The sequence below is a fragment of the Mesoplodon bidens genome, assembly GCF_964165515.1.
Source record: "Mesoplodon bidens genome assembly, chromosome: 11".
In the NCBI taxonomy this organism is placed as follows: domain Eukaryota; kingdom Metazoa; phylum Chordata; class Mammalia; order Artiodactyla; family Ziphiidae; genus Mesoplodon; species Mesoplodon bidens.
The window spans coordinates 99,166,999-99,191,286 of record NC_138167.1 but is presented as its reverse complement, the minus strand read 5'-3'; the positions used below and the strand labels follow the sequence as shown (position 1 = coordinate 99,191,286).

General features: G+C 36.3%; 1 protein-coding gene across 1 annotated transcript in view; it reads left to right on the top strand.

Annotated features, from left to right (window-relative positions):
• ZDHHC17 (zDHHC palmitoyltransferase 17) overlaps positions 1 to 24,288 on the top strand; it is a 102,909-nt gene that overhangs the window by 60,718 nt on the left and 17,903 nt on the right. The window contains exons 9-10 of the mRNA XM_081247966.1: positions 19,892 to 20,034; positions 21,411 to 21,513. Coding sequence (XP_081104092.1) covers positions 19,892 to 20,034; positions 21,411 to 21,513 — 246 coding nt within the window. The remainder of the gene's footprint in view (positions 1 to 19,891; positions 20,035 to 21,410; positions 21,514 to 24,288) is intronic.

The window sequence follows — 24,288 nt, the reverse complement described above, 5'->3', positions numbered from 1 at the left end:
AATAATTGACAAGGTATTCGCTAACTTGTCAGTAATCACAACTTGAATGGCATTAAGCCTGAGATATCATATATGTCCTATTTAGGCTGCTCTAGTAGTAATACTGTTTGTATAAAGTTAACATTGATCTATCTGTTACTAGAACAAAATAAGTTTTGGGTAAAGGGAAATAGACTTGAGAGCATGCCTCATTTATTTGTAGGAGCTCAGAACTTCCTTAATGAGCTGAAAAGTTCACCGGTCCATTACTTAGAGTTCAGAAGAATTAGATTTGTAGTTTATAAACTTGCCTATTTTCAGTCCCATATTTGAGACTAAGGAGCAGTTTTTGCATGTCATGTCAACTTTTCACTTCGCTATTTATATATTAAAAATAGTTAATTATTTATTTACTTTGATGTTGCTCTGTCCTCTAGAATTTAGAGCAGTTTTGCTTAACAGAGTAAAAAATGGCTAATTTCTCATAATAACTAGGCTACTAGTAAAAATGTCTTTTATTACTCTGGAAAATCCCATTGTCTTTATATGTTCATTTTGCTTAGTGTAAATATGCTAAAGGGTATTTTTTTAATGTATTGTCAGATGAAAATGACTTTGTAAATTCTAGATGTTTATTAATATATAAAGTTATTTATTATAGCAATAATGAACTATATATCAGGGTTATGTGTTTGGATATGGTTTCTTTTAAAAAGATTGCCTCATTAAAAGTTTAGTACAATTTTATTAACATTTGTGTATATTATTGTGATCAGTTCAGAAATTGCATATTCCTGTTTTTTGGGGTTTTGTTTTTTTGCATTAGTAGCTTTAAATATATTATGCATTCTGAAAAGGTCACTAGATAAAAATATATGATGGATTGGGGCTTTGTGTAATTAAGTATTTGTGTAGACTGTTCTCTTTCCATCTCACATTAGAAAAATTTAAATTATGAACATGACCTGGTTTGCTAGTCTGTGAAGTATGTTCTGTATTTAAAACTAAACAAGGAAACACCTAGGACTCAATAGCTTTTTACTAAAAATAAGTCATCCCAAAAGGAAAAAAAAGATATTTTTGGACAGTGATAGTAGACAGATATGAAAAGAGTCTTGATTTTAGAAAACTATTTTAAAAGCTGTTTGATTTTTAAGATTAGAAGATTTTAGGCAGATTTGTGGTTAATTAAGTGTTACTTGCTTATTAATGAGTTAGAAGGAAATCTCTAAATCAGTGTTTCTCAGAATTTAAAAACCCACGATCCCTTTTGTTAACAGTGGAAATCTCACATGTATTACTTCTTAATGTTTATTGATTATGTGAGAATAAATCTGGGAAGATGGAGTAGATATATTTTTTCCCTATTCCTTCTTGCCAAGTACAACTAAAAAACCTGGACATTATGTACAAAACAAATATAGGAAGACTGAAGATGGAGAAAAGGCGGCAGAGCAGGTAGGGAGCTAAGGATCCAAAGAATGACATGGTGGTGAGTTCCCTGCATTTTCTTTTTTTGCCTCATATTTCCCAGAAGAGGAACTGACAGAGCCAGCAACCCAGAATCATGAATGGTACAGACAAAAAGTGCTCCCCCAAAACCTGCTTTTTAGCCACAGGACCACAAAAGAGGCAGCTTATTTAGCAAGATAGAAACTTTTAGAAAATAACTTTCTACTACAGCCAAACACAACAGAAAAAAACATGGCTCCACCCTGACTCACAACAGCAAAGGCCTAGACTTCCGCCCTTACCAGGCTATAATGATGTGCCCCAACTTCTCTCCTGGGGTGGTGTCAGGGAAGGTGGAGTGGAGAGTTGGGACTTTCATCCCCACTGGCTGTTAATGAGGTCCCATCCCCTGCTGTTATCAGTGGAGACCACATAGGAAACAGTAATGAGGTACTTGTAACCCTCCCAGTCAAGGAGATACCAGTAGAGGTATAGTGGAAGTCCCACCTTTGCCTGTCCATAATGAGGAAACCCCTCCTCAGGTGTCAGTGAAGGCCCCCTTGGGATCCTAGACTTTCACCTCACCTGCCAGTAATGGGAAGGTGTCTCACTTCCCTCCCCCTGCCTACATCAGAGGAATCCACATAAAAGAAAAGGTTTAAGTAAGATCCAGTGTCTCATAATACCCAAAATGTCTAGGTTTCAAACAAAAATCACATATCATACCAAGAATCGAGAAGATCTAACTGAATGAAAAGAGGATCAGTAGATGCCAGTGTGATGACAGAGATGTTGGAATTATCTGACAGAAGAATTTGACAATCATCATAAAAAGGCTTTAGTGAATACTTACGAACATGCTTGAAACAACTGAAAAATAGAGTCTCAGCGAAGAAATAGCAGTATAGAAATAGAATATAAAGAAGAACCAAATGGAAATTTTAAAACGGAAAATTATAATAGCCAAAATAAAGAGTCAGTGGATGAGCTCAACAGCAGAAGAGAGGAGACAGAGGAAAGAATCAATGACCTTGAAGATAGACGATAAAAATTACCTGTTTTCAACAACAAAAGGAAATAGACTGAGAAAAACAAGCAAAACAGAACAGAACTTTAGGGACCTGTGGTTATAACAGAATATCTAACACTGATATGATTGGAGTACCAGAAGAAGAAAAGCGGGTGGAGCTGAAAAAGTACTCAAACATATAATGGCCAAAACCCCCCCAAATTTGGCAAAAGAAAGACCTGCAGATTAAAAGTGGAGCAAACCCTAAACAGAATAAACTCAAATCCAAACCAAACACTCATAGTCAAACTTCTGGAAACTAAAGACTAAGAAATAAAAATCTTGAAGGCCCCTTACCAGTAGGGGTAAAACTATTCAAGAACACTGGATTTCTCATCAGAAACCATAGAGGCAGAAGGAGCTGCCACATTTTCCAAGTGCTGGATGGAAAGAACTTTCAATCCAGAATCCTTTATCCAGTGAAAATATCTTTCAGGAGTGAAGGAGAAGTCAACACATTTTCAGATAAAGGAAAAGTAAGAGAATTTGTGGCCAGCAGACCTGCCCTAAAAAAATGGCTAAGAGAAGTTCTTTAGACAGAAGGAAAATGATAAAAGAAAGAATCTTGGAACATAAGATCATGGTAAGCAAAATTATGGGTAAATACAGTAGACTTTCCTTCTTATCCTCCATCTTCCTAATTATGTTTGACAGTCGAAGCAAAATTATAATACTGTTTGATGTGGATCTAAATGTATGTAGAAGACATATGTGAGACAATTTATAATGTAAACGGGAGGGTAGAGGGACATTAATGGAGGTAAGGTTTCCACATCTCACTTGAATTGGTAAAATGATGACACCAGTATACTGTGATAAGTTATATTTATATAATACTTAGAGTACCCACTAAAAAAGCTATTCAGAGAGATATACTCAAAAACACCATAGATAAAATAAAATTCTAAAAAGCTTTTCAGTAACCCACAAGAAGTCAGGAAAAAGAAACCAGAAACAAAGACACAGAACAAACAAAAAAACAAAAAATAAAATTATAGATTTAAACCCTAACATATCAATAATTAGAGTAACTGTAAATGGTCTAAATATACCAATTAAAAGACAGATATTGGCAGTGTGGATTACAAAGTGTGACTCAACTCTATGCTGTCTGTAAGAAACTCACTTCACATACAAGAATATTGGCAAGTTACTTATATGGGAAAGTAGCAGAATGGAAATGACATATGATACCAAAAGCAGGCGAAGACAGTACAAAAAGGAAAACTAGAGGCATACCTCATTTTATTGCATTTCACAGATATTTCATCTTTGTTTGTTTGTTTGTTTTTGCAAAGTGAAGGTTTGTGGCCATCTGCATCTAGTAAGTCTTGTTGGTGCCATCTTTCCAACAGCATTTGCTTACTTCGTATCTCCATGTCACATTTTGGTAATTCTCCCAATATTTCAAACCCTCCACCAGCAAAAAGATTATGACTTGATGAAGGCTCAAAAGATGGTTAGCATTTTTTAGCAATAAAGTATTTTTTACTTAAAGTGTGTACAGTGTTTTTTTAGACATAATGCTACTGCATGCTTAATAGACTACAGTATAGTGTAAACATAACTTTTTAAAATTGAAATGTAGTTGATGTCCAATATTATGTCAGTTTCAGATGTACTACATAGTGATTTCACATTTGTATACGTTATGAAATGATCACCACATTAAGTCTAGTAACCATTTGTCCCTATACAAATTTATTACAATATTATTGACCATATTCCTTATGCTATATATTACATCCCATGGCTTATTTATTTTATAACTGGACGTTTGTACCTCTTAATCCCCTTCATCTCTTTCACCCCCAACCCCCTCCCCTCGGGCAACCACCTGTCCTTTGTATCTCTGAGTCTGTTTTTGGTTTGTTTGTTTCTTTATTCCCCATATAAGTGAGACCATATGGTATTTGTGTTTCTCTGACTTATTTCACCTAGCATAATACCTCTCGATCCATTCATGTTGTCACAAATGGCAAGATTTCATTCTTTTTTTATGGCTGAGTAATATTCCATTGTATATATAGATCACATTTTCTGTGTCTATTCATCTCTGTCAGTGGGCATTTAAGTTGCTACCATGTCATGGTTATTGTAAATGATACTGCGGTGAACATTGAGGTGTATCTATATTTTCTAATTAGTCTTTTTGTTTCTTTGGGTAAATACCCAGAAGTGAAATTGCTGGGTCATGTGTCAGTTCTATTTTTAATTTTTTGAGGACCCTCCATACTGTTTTCCAGAGTGCCTGTACCAATTCACAATTCTACCAATAGTGCACAAGGATTCCCTTTTCTCCACATCCTTGCCAACATTTGTTATTTCTTGTCTTTTCTGATGATAGCCATTCTCACAGGTCTGAGGTGGTATCCTGTTTTGGTGTGGATTTGCCTTTCCCTGATGAGTGATGTTGAGCATCTTTTCATGTGTCTGTTGGCCATTTGTATATCTTCTTTGAAAGAATGTCTATTCCAGGTCCTCTGCCCACTTTATAATTGAGTTGTTTGTTTTTTTGATGTTGAGTTATATGAGTTCTTTGTATATTTTGGATATTAACCCCTTATCAGGTGCATCATATGCAGATACCTTCTCCCATTCAGTGAGCTGCCCTTTTGGTTTGTTGCTGTTGTTGTTAGTTTCCTTTACTGTAGTTTCCTGCAATCCCATTTGTTTACTTTTGGTTCCCTTGATTATGGAGACAGAGCCAGAAAACTATTGCTGAGACTGATGTCACAGAGCACGCTGCCTGTTTTCTTCTGGGAGTTTTACGTTTCAGGTTTTACAGTTACGTCTTTAATCCATCTTGAGTTTAGTTTTGTGTGTGATGTGAGAAACTAGTCCAGTGTGATTCTTTTACATGTGTAGCTGTCCAGTTTTCCCAACACCATTTAATGAAAAGGTTTTTTTCCCCTCATTTTATATTCTTTCTTCCTTTGTTGTAGATTAATTGATCATATAAGCATGGGTTTATTTTGGGGCTCTCCATTCTGTTCCATGGATCTGTGTGTCTGTTTTTGTGCCAGTGTCATACTGTTTTGATTACTGTTAACTTTGCAGTGTAGTTTGAAATCCCAGAGTGTGATACTTCAGGTTTGTTCTTTCTCACGATTGCTTTGGCTATTCAGGGTCTTTCGTGTTTCCATACAGATTGTAGAATTACTTGTTTTAGTTCTGTGAAAAATGCCATGGGTATTTTGATAGGGACCACACTGAATCTGTAGATTGCCTTGGGTAGTGTGGTCATTTTAGCAATATTAATTCTTCCAGTCTGTGAGAATGGTATGTTTTACCATTTTTTTGTGTCATCTTCAGTTTCTTTCATCAATATCTTATAGTTTTCAGAGTACAAATCTTTTACCTCTTTGGTTAGATTTATTCCTAGGTATTGTATTTTTTTTTTGATGCAGTTGTAAATGGGATTGTTTTCTTAGTTTCTCTTTCTGATGGTTTGCTATTACAACAGAGTTTAGTTTATTAATTTTGTATCCTGCAACTTTACTGAATTCACTTATTAGTTCTAATAGTTTTTTGGTGGTGTCTTCAGGGTTTTCTGTATCTAGTGTCATGTCATCTGCAAACAGTGACAGTTTTACTTCTTCCTTTCCAATTTAGATTCCCTTTCTTTCTTTTTCTTATCTCATTGCTGTGGCTAGGACTTCTAGTACTGTGTTGAATAAAAATAGAAGAGTGCCCATCCTTGTCTTGTTCCTGATCTTAAAGGAAATGCTTTCAGCTTTTCACCACTGAGTATGATGTTACCTGTGGGTTTGTCATATATGGCCTTTTTTTTGTTGAGGTATGTTCCCTTTATACCCACTTTGTTGAGAGGTTTTTGTTTTATCATAAATGGATGTTGAATTTTGTCAAAAGCTTTTTATGTATCTACTGAGATAATCATATGGTTTTTATTCTTCAGTTTGTTAATGTAGTATATCATGCTGATTGATTGGCTATTTGGGTGGTCCCAGGTGGTGGTGGGGGCAGTGCTCAGAGCTGGTGCCACCCAGCTGGAGGGTGGGCCAGTTTCTGGGTACTAATAGGTTAGAGGGACGATTCTAGAAGGGTGCTTGCCCACCCTAGTGTTATTAGGGTAGAGGAAGTTCCCCAAAATAGCTGCCACCAGCTTCTGTATCAGCAGGGGTCTCTTATTTGCCTCCTGCTTCTCCAGAGGACTCTCCAAGATCAGCAAGTGGATCTCTTCCAGGCTTCTAACTGCTGCCTCTTTGTGCTGAGACTTGGAGCATCTCAGATTTTTCCAGTGTCCTTTAAGAGCAGAGTCTCTGTTTCCTATAGCCCTCCAGCTCTCCTGAACATGGGCCCTGCTGGTTTCCAAAGCCAGGAATTCTGGGAGCTTTACTTCCTGGTGCAGGACCCGTTGGCTGAGGAGTCCCACACGGGGCTCAGACCCCTTCTCCCTCGTAGAGGAAAGGCTTCCACGATTGTGATATTCCTTCCATTTGTGGGTCACTGATCCTGGGGGTGTGAGCCCTGATTATACCATGTCTCCACCCCTCCTTCCCATCTCATTGTGGTTCCATCTTTATTTCTTTAGTTATGGAAAATCTTTTCTGTTAGTCTAAAGGTCATTTTCCTAGAGAGTTGCTCTGTAAATAGTTGTACTTGTATGCTGAAACATTTTAAATGCAATGAAAGAAATCAAGGATGATCTAAATAAGTGGAGAGACATACTGTGTTCATGAACTGGAAGACTCAACTTAGTAAATATGTTAGTTGTCCCCAAATTAATATACAGGTTTAATGTAATTAAATAATTCCAGCAAAATTTTTTATTTGTATATACAAGATTATTCCAAAATTTATATGGAAAGGCAGTAGACTTAGAGTAGCTAAAACAATTTTGAAAAAGAAGAATCACTCTGCAGTTTTAAGACCTACTATATAGCTTGAGTAATCAAGACTGTGTAGTATTGCTGGAGGAATAAAGTGATCAGTGGAACAGAAAAGAGAGCCCAGAAGTAGAACCACAGAGGTATGCCCACTGACATTTGACAATGTGTAAAAGCAATTCATTGGAGGAAAGACAGCCTTTTCACCAATTGATATTGGAGCATTTGGACATGCATAGGCAAAAAAATAAACCTCTACTCAAACGTCACACTGTATTAAAAAATTAACTCGGGCTTCCCTGGTGGCGCAGTGGTTTAGAGTCCACCTGCCAATGCAGGGGACATGGGTTCGTGCCCCGGTCCAGGAGGATCCCACATGCTGCGGAGCGGCTGGGCTCGTGAGCCATGGCCGCTGAGCCTGCATGTCCAGAGCCTGTGCTCTGCAACGGGAGAGGCCACAACAGTGAGAGGCTGCAAAACAAAAATTAACTCAAAACTGTTCAAAACTTAAATGTAAACCGTAAAACTAAAAATCTAGGGCTAGGCAAAGAGATTTGACACAAAAAGTATGATCCATAAAGGTAAAAATTGATCATTTGGATTTAGATCAAAATTTTAAACTTACGTTCTATGAAAGACCCTGTGATTAGAATGAAAAGGCATACTACAGACTGGGAGAAAGTATTTACAAGCCACATTTCCAACAAAGGACTAGTTTCCAAAATATATTGAGAACTTTCAAAACTCAGCAGTGCAAAATCAATACAATTAGAAAATAGGCTAAACAAGAGATATTTTCACCAAAAAAGATATAAAAATGGCAGATAAGCAGGTGAAAGATCTTCAACATCATTTTAGTCATCAGGGAAATGCAAATTGAAACCACAGTGACTTACTATTTTATACCTGTCAGAATAACTAAATAAAAACTTGCAACAATACCAAATGCTGATGAGGATGCCGAGAGACTCATCTGTTGCTGAAGGATATGTAAAAAAGTACAGCACCCTGAAGAACAGTTTGGAATTTTCTTTTAAAAAGCTTAACATGCAATACCATACAACCCAGAAACTATACTCTTAAGCATTTATCCAAGAGAAATGAAACCTTATATTCACACAAAAATTTGTATGTGAATGTTTATAGCAGCTTTATTCATAGTAACCCAAAATAGAAACAACCCAAACGTCCTTCAGTGGGTGAATGATTAAACAAACTGACACATTCATACCATGGAGTATTCCTCAGCAATAAAAAGGAATGAACTAATGGTACTTACAGTAACCCAATGAATATCTGGAGAATTCTATTATGAGTGAAAAGCCAATCCTATAAGGTTACATACTGTATAATTCCATTTATATAAAATTCTTGAAATGATAAAATTATGGGAATGTAGAACACATTAGTAGTTGGCAGAGGTTAATATGGCAGTGAGGAGTAGGGTATGAGGGAAATTGCTATGAAAGGATGGAAATATTCCTTGTAGTGATGGAAATATTCTGTATCTTAATTGTGTCAGTGTAAATATCCTGGTTGTGATATTATACTATGCTTTTGCAACATATTAGCCATTTGGGAACTTTGGGTAATGATCTGTCCGCATTTTTTGTTAAAACTATGTGACCCACAGCAAACATCATACTCAATGGTGAAAAGCTGAAAGCATACCTTCTAAGGTTGGGAACAAGACAAGGATGCCCACTCTTGCCACTTTAATTCAACATGGTTTTGGAATTCCTAGCCAGAGCAATCAGAGAAGAAAAAGAAATAAAATGAACCCAAATTGGAAAAGAAGAAGTAAAATTGTCACTGTTTTCAGATGACATTATGCTATACATAGAAAACCCTAAAGACGCTACCACAGAACTACTAGCACTCATCAGTGAATTCAATAAGATTACTGGATACAAAATTAATATACAGAAATCTATTTCATTTCTATACACTGTCAATGAAATATCAAAAAGAGAAATTAAGGGAACAATCCCATCTACCATCACATCAAAAAAGAGTAAAATACCTAGGAGTAAACCTACCTAAGGAGGCAAAATACCTGTACTCTAAAAACTATAAGATGCTAATGAAAGAAATTGAAGATGTCACAAACAGACGGAAAGGCATACCATGTACTTGGATTGGAAGAATCAATATTGTTAAAATGATCATACTATCCAAGGCAGTCTACAGTTTCAACACAATCTCTATCAAATTACCAATGGCATTTTTCACAGAACTAGAACAAAAGATTTTTAAATTTGTATGGAACCACAAAAGACCCAGAATAGCCAAAAAAATCTTCAGAAAGAAAAACAGAGCTGGAGGAATCATGCTCCCTGACTTCAGACTATACTGCAAAGCTACAGTAATCGGAGATTCCACTCAAGCCGGGAACCTCAACAAGGGAAAAGAGAGAGCTTCTGAGACAAAGTTCGGGGTTAACCCATTGCTGTGGTGAGAGGCTTCAGTAAATCACAGCCAAAATACATTGGACAAACGTTCGTGATTCCCAGGAGTTAAGAAAAGAGATGCAAAAGAAGAGAAAATTTTGCGATTTCTTCATATTTTCAGCACTGCAGTTATGTGTTCTAAGCATCTTCTGAAAGCCTCTTTGTAAATACTTTTAAAAGGCCAGAAAAATGTTAGTGTTGCTGCCTTAGATGTTCCAGTCTGCCTTCTGCCTTTCTCTGATGACTACACCATTACAGTCAAAAGAATAAAATTCCAGGCAAGAAGCCTTAGAGGGCAGACGGCAGAAGCAAGAAGAACTACAATCCTGGAGCCCATGGAACAAAAACCACATTCACAGAAAGAGAGACAAGATGAAAAGACAGAGGGCTATGTACCAGATGAAGGAACAAGATAAAACCCCAGAAAAACAACTAAATGAAGTGGAGATAGGCAACCTTGCAGAAAAAGAATTCAGAATAATGATAGTGAAGATGACCCAGGACCTTGGAAAAAGAATGGAGGCAAAGACTGAGAAGATGCAAGAAATGTTTAACAAAGACCCAGAAGAATTAAAGTACAAACAGAGATGAACAATACAATAACTGAAATGAAAACTACACTAGAGGGAATCAGTAGCAGAAGAACTGAGGCAGAAGAATGGATAAGTGACCTGGAAGACAGAATGGTGGAATTCACTGCTGCGGAACAGAATAAAGAACAAAGAATGAAAAGAAATGAAGACAGCCTAAGAGACCTCTGGAACAACGATAAACGTAACAAATTTGCATTATAGGGGGTCCCAGGAGGAGAAGAGAGAGAAAGGACCTGAAAAAATATTTGAAGAGGGCTTCCCTGGTGGCGCAGTGGTTGGGAGTCCGCCTGCCGATGCAGGGGACACGGGTTCGTGCCCCGGTCTGGGAAGATCCCACATGCCGCAGAGCGGCTAGGCCCGTGAGCCATGGCCGCTGAGCCTGTGCGTCCGGAGCCTGCGCTCCGCAAGGGGAGAGGCCACAACAGTGAGAGGCCCGCATAACGCAAAAAAAAAAAAAAAAAAAAAAAAAAAAATATTTGAAGAGATTATACTCGAAAACTTTCCTGACATGGGAAATGAAATAACCACCCAAGTCCAGGAGGCACAGAGAGTCCCATACAGGAAAAACCCAAGGAGAAACACGCTGAGACACATAGTAATCAAATTGGCAAAAATTAAAGACAAAGAAAAATTATTGAAAGCAGCAAGGGAAAAACGGCAAATAACATACAAGGGAACTCCCATAAGATTAACAGCTGATTTCTAAGCAGAAACTCTACAAGCCAGAAGGGAGTGGCATGACATATTTAAAGTGATGAAAGGGAAGAACCTACAAGCAGGATTACTCTACCCGGCAAGGATCTCATTCAGATTCGATGGAGAAATCAAAAGCTTTACAGACAAGCAGAAGCTAAAAGAATTCAGCACCACCAAACCAGCTCTACGACAAATGTTAAAGGAACTTCTCTAAGTGGGAAACACAAGAGAAGAAAAGGACTTACACAAACAAACCCAAAACAATTAAGAAAATGGTAATAGGAATATACATATTGATAATTACCTTCAATGTGAATGGATTAAATGCTCCAACCAAAAGACACAGGGTTGCTGAATGGATACAAAAACAAGCATATATATGCTGTCTACCAGAGACCTACTTCAGACCTAGGGACACATACAGACTGAAAGTGAGGGGATGGAAAAACATACTCCATGCAAATGGAAATCAAAATAAAGCTGGAGTACCAATACTCATATCAGGTAAAATAGACTTTAAAATAAAGAATGTTACAAGAGGCAAAGAAGGACACTACATAACGATCAAGGGATCAATCCAAGAAGATATAACAATTATAAATATATATGCATCCAACATAGGAGCACCTCAATACAGAAGGCAACTGCTAACAGCTCTAAAAGAGGGAATCAACAGTAACACAACACTAGTAGGGGACTTTAACACCTCACACCAATGGACATATCATCCAAACAGAAAATTAACAAGGAAACACAAGCTTTAAATGACACAATAGACCAGATAGATTTAATTGATATTTATAGGACATTCCATCCAAAAGCAGCAGATTACACTTTCTTCTCAAGTGCGCACAAAACATTCTCCAGGATAGATCACGTCTTGGGTCACAAATCAAGCCTCAGTAAATTTAAGAAAATTGAAATCATATCAAGCATCTTTTCTGACCACAACACTATGAGATTAGAAGTCAGTTACAGGGGGAAAAAATGTAAAAAACACAAACACATGGAGGCTAAACAATACATTACTAAATAACCAAGAAATCACTGAAGAAATCAAAGAGGAAATAAAAAAATACCTAGAGACAAATGACAATGAAAAAGTGATGATCCAGAGCCCTTGGGATGCAGCAAAAGCAGTTCTAAGAGGGAAGTTTATAGTAATACAAGCCTACCTAAAGAAACAAGAAAAATCTCAAATAAACAATCTAACCTTACACCTAAAGGAACTAGAGAAAGAAGAACAAACAAAACCCAAAGTTAGTAGAAGGAAAGAATTCATAAAGATCAGAGCAGAAATAAATGGAATAGAAACAAAACAATAGCAAAGATCAATAAAACTAAAAGCTGGTTCTTTGAGAAGATAAGCAAAATTGATAAACAATTAGACACACTTATCAAGAAAAAGAGGGAGAGGACTCAAATCAATAAAAGTAGAAAGGAAAAAGGAGAACTTACAACAGACACCACAGAAATATAAAGCATCCTAAGAGAATACTACAGGCAGCTCTATGCCAACAAAATGGACAGCTTGGAAGAAATTGACAAATTCTTAGAAAGGTATAACCTTCCAAGACTAAACCAGGAAGAAATAGCAAATACGAACAGACCAATCACAAGTAATGAAATTGAAACTGTGATTAAAAATCTATCAACAAACAAAAGCCCAGGACCAGATGGCTTCACAGGTGAATTCTATCAAACATTTAGAGAAGACCTAAAATCCATCCTTCCCAAACTCTTCCAAAAAATTGCAGAGTAAGAAACACTCCCAAACTCATTCTGTGAGGCCATCATCACCCTGATACCAAGACCAGACAAAGATACTACAAAAAAAGAAAATTACAGACTAATATCACTGATGAATATAGATGCAAAAATCCTCAACAAAATACTAGCAAACAGAATCCAACAACACATTAAAAGGATCATACACCATGATCAAGTGGGATTTATCCCAGGAATGCAAGGAATCTTCAGTGTACGCAAATCAATCAATGTGACACACCATATTAACAAACTGAAGAATAAAAAACGTATGGTCATCTCAATAGATGCAGAAAAAGCTTTTGACAAAATTCAACACCCATTTATGATAAAAACTCTCCAGAAAGTGGGCATACAGGGAACCGACCTCAGCATAATAAAGGCCATATACGACAAACCCACAGCAAACATCTGTCTTAATGGTGAAAAACTGTAAGAATTTCCTTTCAGATCAGGAACAAGACAAGGATGTCTGCTCTCATGGCTATTATTCAACATAGTTTTGGAAGTCCTGGCCACGGCAGTCAGAGAAGAAAAAGAAATAAAAGGAATCCAAATTGGAAAAGAAGAAGTAAAACTGTCACTGTTTGCAGATGACATGATACAATACATAGAGAATCCTAAAGATGCCACCAGAAAACTACTAGAGCTAATCAATGAATCTGGTAAAGTTGCAGGATACAAAATTAATGCCAAGAAATCTCTTGCATTGCTATACACTAATGATGAAAAATCTGAAAGAGAAATTAAGGAAACACTCCCATTTACCACTGCAACAAAAAGAATAAAATACCTAGGAATAAATCTACCTAGGGAGACAAAAGACCTGTATGCAGAAAACTATAAGACACTGATGAAAGAAATTAAAGATGATACAAATAGATGGAGAGATATACCATGTTCTTGGATTGGAAGAAACAATATTGTGAAAATGACTATACTACACAAAGCAATCTAGAGATTCAATGCAATCCCTATCAAATTACCAATGGCATTTTTTACAGAACTAGAAGAAAAAATCTTAAAATTTGTTTGGAGACACAAAAGGCCCCAAATAGCCAAAGCAGTCTTGAGGGAAAAAAACGGAGCTGGAGGAATCAGGCTCCCTGACTTCAGACTATACTACAAAGCTACAGTAATCAAGACAATATGGTACTCGCACAAAAACAGAGATATAGATCAATGGAACAGGATAGAAAGCCCAGAGATAAACCCACGCACCTATGGTCAACTAATCTATGACAAAGGAGGCAAGGATATACAGTGGAGAAAAGACAGTCTCTTCAAGAAGTGGTGCTTGGAAAACTGGACAGCTACATGTAAAAGAATGAAATTAGAACACTCCCTAACACCATACACAAAAATAAGCTCAAAATGGATTAAAGACCTAAATGTAAGACCGGACACTATAAAACTTAGAGGAAAACATAGGAAGAACACTCTTTGACATAAATCACAGCAAGATCTTTGTTGATCCACCTCTTAGAGTAATGGAAATAAAAAGAAAAACAAACAAATGGGCCCTAATGAAACCTAAAACCTTTGGCAAAGCAACGGAGACTACAAGCAAGACGAAGAGACATCTCTCAGAATGCGAGAAAATCTTTGCAAATGAATCAACGGACAAAGGATTAATCTCCAAAACATATAAACAGCTCATGCAGCTCAATATTAAAAAAAACAACCCGATCAGAAAAGGGCAGAAGGGCTTCCCCTGGTGGTGCAGTGGTTGAGAGTCTGCCTGCCGATGCAGGGGACACGGGTTCGTGCCCCGGTCCGGGAGGATCCCACATGCCGTGGAGCAGCTGGGCCCGTGAGCCATGGCCGCTGAGAGCCTGCACGTCCGGAGCCTGTGCTCCGCAACGGGAGAGGCCACAACAGTGAGTGGCCCACGTACCGCGCAAAAAAAAAAATAAAAAAGAAAAGGGCAGAAGACCTAAATAGACATTTTTCCAAAGAAGACGTACAGATGGCTAAGAAGCACATGAAAAGATGCTCAACATCACTAATCATTAGAGAAATGCAAATCAAAACTACAATGAGGTATCACCTCACACCAGTTAGAATGGGTATCATCAGAAAATCTATAAACAACAAATGCTGGAGAGGGTGTGGAGAAAAGGGAACCCTTCTGCACCGTTGGTGGGAATGTAAATTGATAAACCACTATGGAGAACGGTATGGAGGTTCCTTTAAAAACTAAAAATAGAATTACCATATGACCCAGCAATCCCACTACTGAGCGTATACCCAGAGAAAACCATAATTCAAAAGACACGTGCACCCCAATGTTCATTGCAGCACTATTTACAGCAGCCAGGTCGTGGAAGCAACCTAAATGCCCATCAAGAGATGAATGGATAAAGAAGTTATGGTACATATATACAGTGGAATATTACTCAGCCATAAAAAAGGACGAGTTGGGTCATTTGTAGAGACATGGATGAATCTAGAGACTGTCATACAGAGTGAAGTAAGTCAGAAAGAGAAAAACAGATATCGTATATTAACACATATATGTGGAACCTAGAGAAATGGTACAGATGAACCGGTTTGCAGGGTAGAAATTGAGACACAGATGTAGAGAACAAACATATGGACACCAAGGGGGAAAGTGGCGGAGGTGGGTGATGGTGGTGCTGTGATGAATTGGGAGATTGGGATTGACATATATACACTAATATGTAAAAATGGATAACTAATAAGAACCTGCTGTATATAAAAAAACAACTACAGTAATCAAAACAGTATGGTATTGGCAGAAAAGCAGATTGTATAGATCCATGGAACAAGATAGAAAACTCAGAAATAAACCCATGCACTTATGGTCAAATAATCTATGACAAAGGAGGCAAGAATATACAATGGAGAAAAGACAGTCTCTTCAGTAAGTGGTGCTGGGAAAACTGGATACCTACAAGTAAAGGAACAAACATTCTCTAACACCATATCAAAAGATAAACTCAGGGCTTCCCTGGTGGCGCAGTGGTTGAGAGTCCGCCTGCCGATTCAGGGGACATGGGTTCGTGCCCCGGTCCAGGAAGATCCCACATGCCGTGGAGTGGCTGGGCCCGTGAGCCGTGGCCGCTGAGCCTGCATGTCCAGAGCCTGTGCTCCACAACAGGAGAGGCCACAACAGTGAGAGGCCCGCATACCGCAAAAAAAAAAAAAAAGACCTAAATGTAAAACTGGATACTATAGTACTCCTAGAGGAAAACATAAGCTGAACACTCTTTGACATAAATCATAGCAATATTTTTTTGGCTTTGTCTCCTAGAGTAGTGGAAATAAAAACAAAAATAAACAATTGAGACCTAATTAAGCTTAAAAGCTTTTGCAAAGGAAACCATAAACAAAACAAAAAGACAACCTGCAGAATTGGAGAAAATATTTGCAAACGATGCTACTGACAAGCGATTAATTTCCAACATATACAAACAACTCATACAGCTTAATATCAAAAAAACAAACAACCCAATGAAAAAATGGGCAGAAGACCTAAATAGACATTTCTCCAAAGAAGACATACACATGGCCATCAGGCACATGAAAAGATGCTCAACATAGCTAATTATTAGAGAAATGCAAATCAAAACTACAATGCGGTATCACCTCACACCAGAATGGCCCTCAGTAAAAAGTCTACAAATAATAAATGCTGGAGAGGGTATGGAGAAAAAGGAACCCTCCTACACTGTTGGTGAGAATGTAAATTGGTGCAGCTACTGTGGAGAACAGTATGGAGGTTCCTTAAAAAACTGAAAATAGAATTACCATATGATCCAAGAATCCCACTCCTGGACATATATCTGGATAAAACTCTAATCTGAAAAGATACATGCACCCCAATTTTCAGAGCAGCACTGTTTACAATAGCCAAGACATGGAAGCAACCTAAAGAAGATGTGGTATATATACACAATGGAATATTACTCAGCCATAAAAAAGAATGAAATAATGCCATTTGCTGCAACATGGATGGACCTAGAAATCATATTAAGTGAAGTAAGTCTGAGACAAATATCATATGATATCACTTATATGTGGAATCTTAAAAAATGATATAAATGAACTTATTTGCAAAACAGAAATAGACTCACAGACATAGAAAACAAACTTATGGTTACCAGAAGGGATAACGGGGTGGGCGCAGATAAATTAGGAGTTTGGGATTAACATATACACACTACTTTGTATAAAATAGATAAACAACAAGGACCTACTATATAGCACAGGGAACTGTATTCAATGTCTTGTAATAACCTATAATGGAAAAGAATCTGTAAAAGAATATATATATATATTCTTTTATATGTATGACTGAGTCACTTTGCTGTACACCTGAAGCTAACACAACATTGCAGATTAACTACATCAGTTTAAAAAATGGTTTTAAAAAACTGCATGTGGGCTTCCCTGGTGGCGCAGTAGTTGAGAATTTGCCTGCTAATGCAGGGGGCACGGGTTCGAGCCCTGGTCTGGGAAGATCCCACATGCCACAGAGCAACTGGGCCCGTGAGCCGCAACTACTGAGCCTGCGCGTCTGGAGCCTGTGCTCCGCAACAAGAGAGGCCACGATAGTGAGAGGCCCGCACACCGCGATGAAGAGTGGCTTCCGCTTGCCACAACGAGAGAAAGCCCTCACACAGAAACAAAGACCCCAACACAGCAAAAATAAATAAATTAATCAATAAGCTCCTATCCCCAATGTCTTTAAAAAAAAAACAACCCAAAAACTGCATGTGGGGCTTCCCTGGTGGCGCAGTGGTTAAGAGTCCACCTGCCGATGCAGGGGACATGGGTTTGTGCCCCGGTCTGGGAATATCCCACATGCCACAGAGCGGCTGGGCCCGTGAGCCATGGCCGCTGAGCCTGCGCATCCGGAGCCTGTGCTCCGCGACGGGAGAGGCCACAACAGTGAGAGGCCCGCGTACCACAAAAAAAAAAAAAAAAAAAAAAAAAAAAACTGCATGTGAATCTACAATTATTTCAAAATAAAAAGTTTAATTAAAAAATAGATTACTGAAATGTAGAATCTGGGTGGTGGATATACAGATATTCACTATAAAATACTTTCAAATTTACTATATATTAGAAACGTTCTGTAATGAAATGTACGAGAAAATAGATTTTTCATGTCTACAAATGCAGCGCATCACCATTACATCTTTACAGTATTATAATATGTATATTAAATGACAGCTTGAAATAAATCCAGAAATCACACACATCAGTATTTAACCAGGTGAAATGAGCCTATATTCACACAAAAAATTATATGTGAATGCTTATGATGTCTTTATTTACAGTCAGAAACTGGAAACAAGCTTAATCCCTCAGCTGGGGGATGGATAAGCAGACTGTGACACATCCTGTAATGGAATACTACTCAGCCTTAAAAAGGAGCTTACTACTAATACACGTAACAATATGGATGAATGTCAAATGCATTCGCTAAGTGAAAGAAGCCAGATTTAAAAGACTGCATTCAGTATGACTCCTTTTATGTGATATTCCTGCAAAGGAAAAAGTAAAAGGACAGATATCAGACTAGTGGTTGCCAGGGCTTAGGCCTGGTGGCATAGAGTATTTCAGGGCTTGATGGGACTGTTCTGTGTCTTGATATTCATGCTTGTTACACAACTGTGTATATTCATCAAAACTCAGAGAACTGTACACAAAAAAGGGCGAATTTCACTGTATGTAAATTGTGTCATAATTTTTAATAGTGAAAAAGTGTGGCCATTAATAATGAAAAAATGTGGCCATTGCTGAGGGAGAACAAGTGTCTTGACTAAAAACAAACCAAGTTAAAGATAATTTTAGAAAATACTTTTTCAAATGACACATGTCCACCTTCTCTCCCACCAATACCCACCCTTAGTCATACACTCTCTCCTCCCAGTTGTAAACTTTCTCTAATGTCTTGATATGAAATTCACACATAATAGAGATGAAGAAACAAACTGGGAGGGTGTTATTTCACTACAGCATAAAATGAAACTCTGAAGTCAATATGTTTAATTATACGTCTAAGTTAAAATTACACAATTAGTTCAGAAAATGAATTACACTGGCTGAATTGGGGAAGACATGGTCATTTATATGAAAAAGTATTTATTTCAGTAGAAGCCAACGGTATGAAAGGTGTGCTAAAAATAAAAGAGGCATAATACAATATAATCTTGGCCTTCAGAAAGGTAAATATTCAACGATGAGAGTAATATTTACACTCTGAACCTCGTTGGATCACAGCTGGAATATCATAGTTTTGTCACTTAAGGTAACTCGAGAGACTTAACAGCTGCTTGTAAGTTTGTGAAGGGCTGTTATGTAGGAGCGGCAGTAGACTTTGTGTTGCTGTGAAGATACCAGGGAAGCAGGCAGGTTTTATACTTAACGAGTATTTCTAACAGACCAGTACAAAAGTGAAATGGTACTACGTCTGAAATATTAAGCACTCTGCTTTGATATGTGTTCAGAGGCACAACGTCTCCATTCTGTGGTCTCTGGGACCCTGTAGTTTGTTTGATTTTATTCTCTATCTTACTTTAAGGTTTTAATATACTGTGTATGTATATATATGTATTATTCAAAATATCTTCTCCAGGCCAAGCATACTCAGGTTTCCTTCTCTGATATAGCTGTTGGGCCTACAGTCACTCTGGTTGCCCTTGTCTCCTTAGTTATGAATGCTTTTGTTAAACTGGGTGGTATTCTCATGAACTGTTTTCTAGCCTGTCCACGTGTTGGCAGGTGGTACAGCTGTCTCCTGTATCTGACTATCTAGACCCAGTCCTCTAACTTCTATGCTCATTGTCTACAGTTTTAACCAAGAACTTTTAAATTGTTTATTTAATACCTCTTTCTAGAAAACAGAGGCTAACACCTTAAATAGTATCTGTACATAGTAGATACATTTGAATGAATGAATTTCACCCCTGTTCTATGTTTTCACAAAGGTAACAGTGATTCACATTGAGGTTACTTGAAACATGCAAAAGTTTCTCTCTTTTTTTTTTTTTTTCTGTACAGGAATTTCGGCAGAAAGTAATGCTGGGAACTCCTTTCCTAGTTATTTGGCTGGTTGGGTTTATAGCAAACCTAAATATTGATTCTTGGCTCATTAAAGGGCTAATGTATGGTGGCGTTTGGGCTACAGTACAGTTTCTTTCAAAGTAAGTGTGTTGTTTTTAGCTATATTTTTAACTGGACATGTAAGAATATAGTTTGGACCTGGCTATATAAAATTAATGTTTTGTATATTTAGAACACTGCCTTTATATAACTTGTTTGATCTTAATTTAATGTTAAAGAATTTTTGGCAGATTTATATCTGAAATCTTTAACATTTTTAACATTGTTGTTAAAAATGACTCTAAAGGTACTTTCAGTGACAAAGTCTAACATGTAATTTTTAAGGCTAAATTTTTAAGGCATTTCAATAGAAGTAGACTCAAGTTTGTTGAACTCTAAATGTAATATATATTGCTTATTTCTGGGTAACTATAATGCTTGAGCTTACCTTTCCATAGGAATTATATTTTCTTTGATCATAGGCAGTGTGCAAGAAAGAAGTTTGATTTTAGCACAAGGTAGAGTCTAAGCATATGAAGTAACGCTCAGTTTTGTTTTGTTTTTAATTTTCTCTTTTTTTACTTAAACATTGTGATCATGCCCTTTTCTTCTTATCCCTAGATCCTATTCCCCTAAAGTGGCCCATCCAGCAAACTAGGCAGGCATTTATGATCCAGAACTTCCCACCTAATTTCCATTCCTTTAGTACCTTGTTTTCACCAGAATTTCAAAAGAGAGTTCTGAAAATAATTCAGAGAGAGATGGGAATGACTGGTAATGCACTAATGTGGTAACTCTCAGGAGGAGGCTTAATTCTAGGTAATTAATCTCATTTTAGTGTTTCTAGGTGCTCCAAGGGGTAGTGTAGGTAGGAATTCACCAATACTCCCTACTTAGTGTATATGGATGGTTGATCCTGCTTATGTTTAATAAAATTTATCAGTATTTATTTTTCCTGAATTCTGAATGCTGTAAATAATGACCTTTAATTCCTCCAAGTTAGCGAGTTCATTCTCTTTGAGAAGATGTGCTGAAAGCTTAGTGGGAATGTGTAGGTAAGGAGAAATAATGATGAAACATAGAGAAAAACTTGGGAATTGCTTTGCACTCATTTGTTAAAATTATGTCTTTGGTGGGTAATATGCTGGGTGATAGAGTTACTATATATACTAAAGTGAGTTATTGATTTAAGAGAATAGGAATACAGTGAAATTCTAAAGTTGAAAAGTACATAGAATATAATTTTAATTCTGATGAATTAAAAGTAGCTTCAGACTCTTGCTGAGTCATTCAGCTGTGCACTCATTTCTTACTGAGTACTATGAAAACAGTATTGATATTTAAGCATCCTGGATTTCTGGGTTTTGTTAAGAGTATACTATACAGAATATATGTGATTTTCATTTAAATAAATAAATATCCTTTTTTACAATGAAATATAGAGTTCAAATTCTATAAAACTTCTTGTGTTTTACAGATCCTTTTTTGATCATTCAATGCATAGTGCATTGCCCCTTGGAATATATTTGGCAACCAAATTCTGGATGTATGTGACGTGGTTCTTCTGGTTTTGGAATGATATCCTTTGGTTATAAAGGTCTTAGTTTAATAATAATTTAACATAAGAGCTGAACTACTCACAACGTGCTACAGTAAAACAGTATTCCTAGAAAAATAAGTATGAACTAATGTATTGTTTTTAAATGTTTCATATTTAATAAATTGCTTTTCAAAGCTGCTTTTAATAACATCAGCAATAATACTAATAGTGACCATTTATTGATTTTTTAAGGGGATTGTCTTAAATACTTTGTGCGCCATTTAGTATACATCCTATACGTTAGTACTGTTGTCTTCCATTTTATAGATGAGACAGTTTAGGCTTAAATAGGTTAAGCTGTTATTCTTGCCCAAGGTCACACAGCTAGTCTCTAATAAAGCAGGGTCGAAACACATATTTGTCTTATTCTATAACACTTACTCTGAACCTTTCTACTGAACTGTGATTTCCATATTTTAGGGTCAAATTATTTTCTCTAAATATTTTCTTATTATCACAACTTACTATTTTGCTGTGGTAGGTAACAGTTAATTTTCTCTTTTGCTTCATGAAAAGCATGTAATGCTGTATCTTCAAATGTTGCTAACTTCAGCATATTATTTCAATGTACTATACTTTTAAAAAGTAATATAATTTGAAATTGTAAATGTGTGTGTATGCATGAGATTCAGATCTCACATCTTAAGAAGTCAGTCACATCTCAAGAAATAAGGACAATGTCAATTTTTGATATTTTTAATGGAAAAAATCAACCAGTAAGACAGTCTATTTTATTATAATAAAGGTACATGTTTCATAAATGTCTTAATCATTTTTTCAAAACATTGCTATAAAAAGTATATAAGATTTTAAACGGTATGAATTATTCAGTAACTTTTAACTGTTCTGAACAAAATTAATTAATAGCTGGTTTCACTTCACAGTGTTACATGTTTTAATATTGCATTCTTTTTAAGTTGTCTTGTGTATTAGACAAAAGCAAGATATGCTAACTTTCTTTGTGAAATGGAGCCTCAGAATTGTAACTACGCTTCTAATTCTTATATTTTCACAGCATTGTAGGATTACTTTTAGAAAGTATAGTACGTTTTAAATACTTTCTTAGCATAGTGTCTACTGAAATTTTTCCATGTGGCAGTTTTCACTAGCCCATTCTGGGCTTGTATTATACTTTGATATAAAAATTGTTCTTCAGGGATTTATTAAGCATTAGAACTGTCTTATTGGAACATTTAATGAGTAAAATGTATCTGCTCATTTTCAGTACCTCATCTATTTTAAATTTATAAAAAAGCACTGACATCTGAAATGACTTTAGTATTCCAGACATATTTTCTAACTTTGCTTCCTAAATTGGACAGTAAATTTTATGTTCAAGAAAAAAAGTCAGATTCACATCTCAAAATAATTTTAGACTGTTGCTGTACTCTTATTAATCTGTTTGGATGTAAGTAGAGAAAAACAGGATAATTAGTAAAGTAACAAATAATGAAAACTTTATGCCAGAGAGTTTTATATAGTCTGTGTATAAAGACTTGTGCCTAGGAACATCAGATGGCACTTAAGCACTATACTTGGAGACCATTTTAAACAGCAAAATCACCAAAAGAAGCACACAAATGCTAAACAAGAAGGCAGAGTATTGCCTCGTGTAACTCAGCGGGGAATGTGTGCATAGGGCAGCTCATATTTCTTGCTGCTTTGCACATACAAATGACTGCAAAAGCACTGTCAATATTGATTTTGGAGTTACAAATAAATTCTAGCTAGTAGGCATGAGGATCAACTGTATAAAAGTTGTTTTAGTTCTCATAATATGTTACCCGATTTAAGTTAGATAAGTATTACCCCATATACATGTTATATTTGTTTAGTGATTTTCTGGTTTCTAGTTCTTTCAGATATGTTGTTTTACTTGGTTCTCAGAACAATTCTTTGAGATTAAAAAAATAAACCACACAAATCGTAATGCTATTTTCTAACTGATGGAAAAATTGAGGTTCAGAGAAGTTGTATGTCTTGCTCAGAGTTACATAGCTAGGTAATTATTGAGAGTCTGATATAGAACCCAGCTCTTTGACCTGATACAGTATGTCTTCAAAAGCCCTATATTCTACTCTGAACATAATTTTTAAGTTCCTAAACCTTCTTAGAAAGCAATTTAGCAACCTGTAGAAAGGGCCTTTGATCTCTTAATTATTCATAAGTAAATAATAAGAGATAAGATCAAAGATTTATTTACAAGGATGTTTATCATAGTACCATTTACAATATAATAGGGAAAAAATGGAAATAACCTAAATGTCCAACCTGAATAGGAGGAAAGAGTTTTCAGTTATGCGACATATGGTACAGGATAAAATAGCCATTAAAATGCTTTTCTAAGACTTAGTGATATGGGCTTATACTTAGAATATAACAAATGAAATAATAACAAATGAAAAAATACTAAATTGTATTTACAGAGAGATTCTAATTTTAAAACGTGTGAATAATAAGAGCTGGAAGTGAGTACATGTAATTTTAGCTGTGGTTATTTCTGGGTGTGAGATTTGTGAGTGATTTTCTTGTGCTTTTATTTATTTGAAAATTTTGTTCATTGACCCTACTTCTTTTATAATAAACAACTCTAAAATTCACTGTGGTAAACAGTAGAGTCTACTGTTTATTGTGTTGGCAACACTTTTGAAATAACTTATTAGAAATTTTATATCTAAAAATAATTATTTTTCAATCAGGTCTTAAGCTTCTTAAACCAAAGGTGGATGTGAGAAACTTACGGAACCTGGATCAT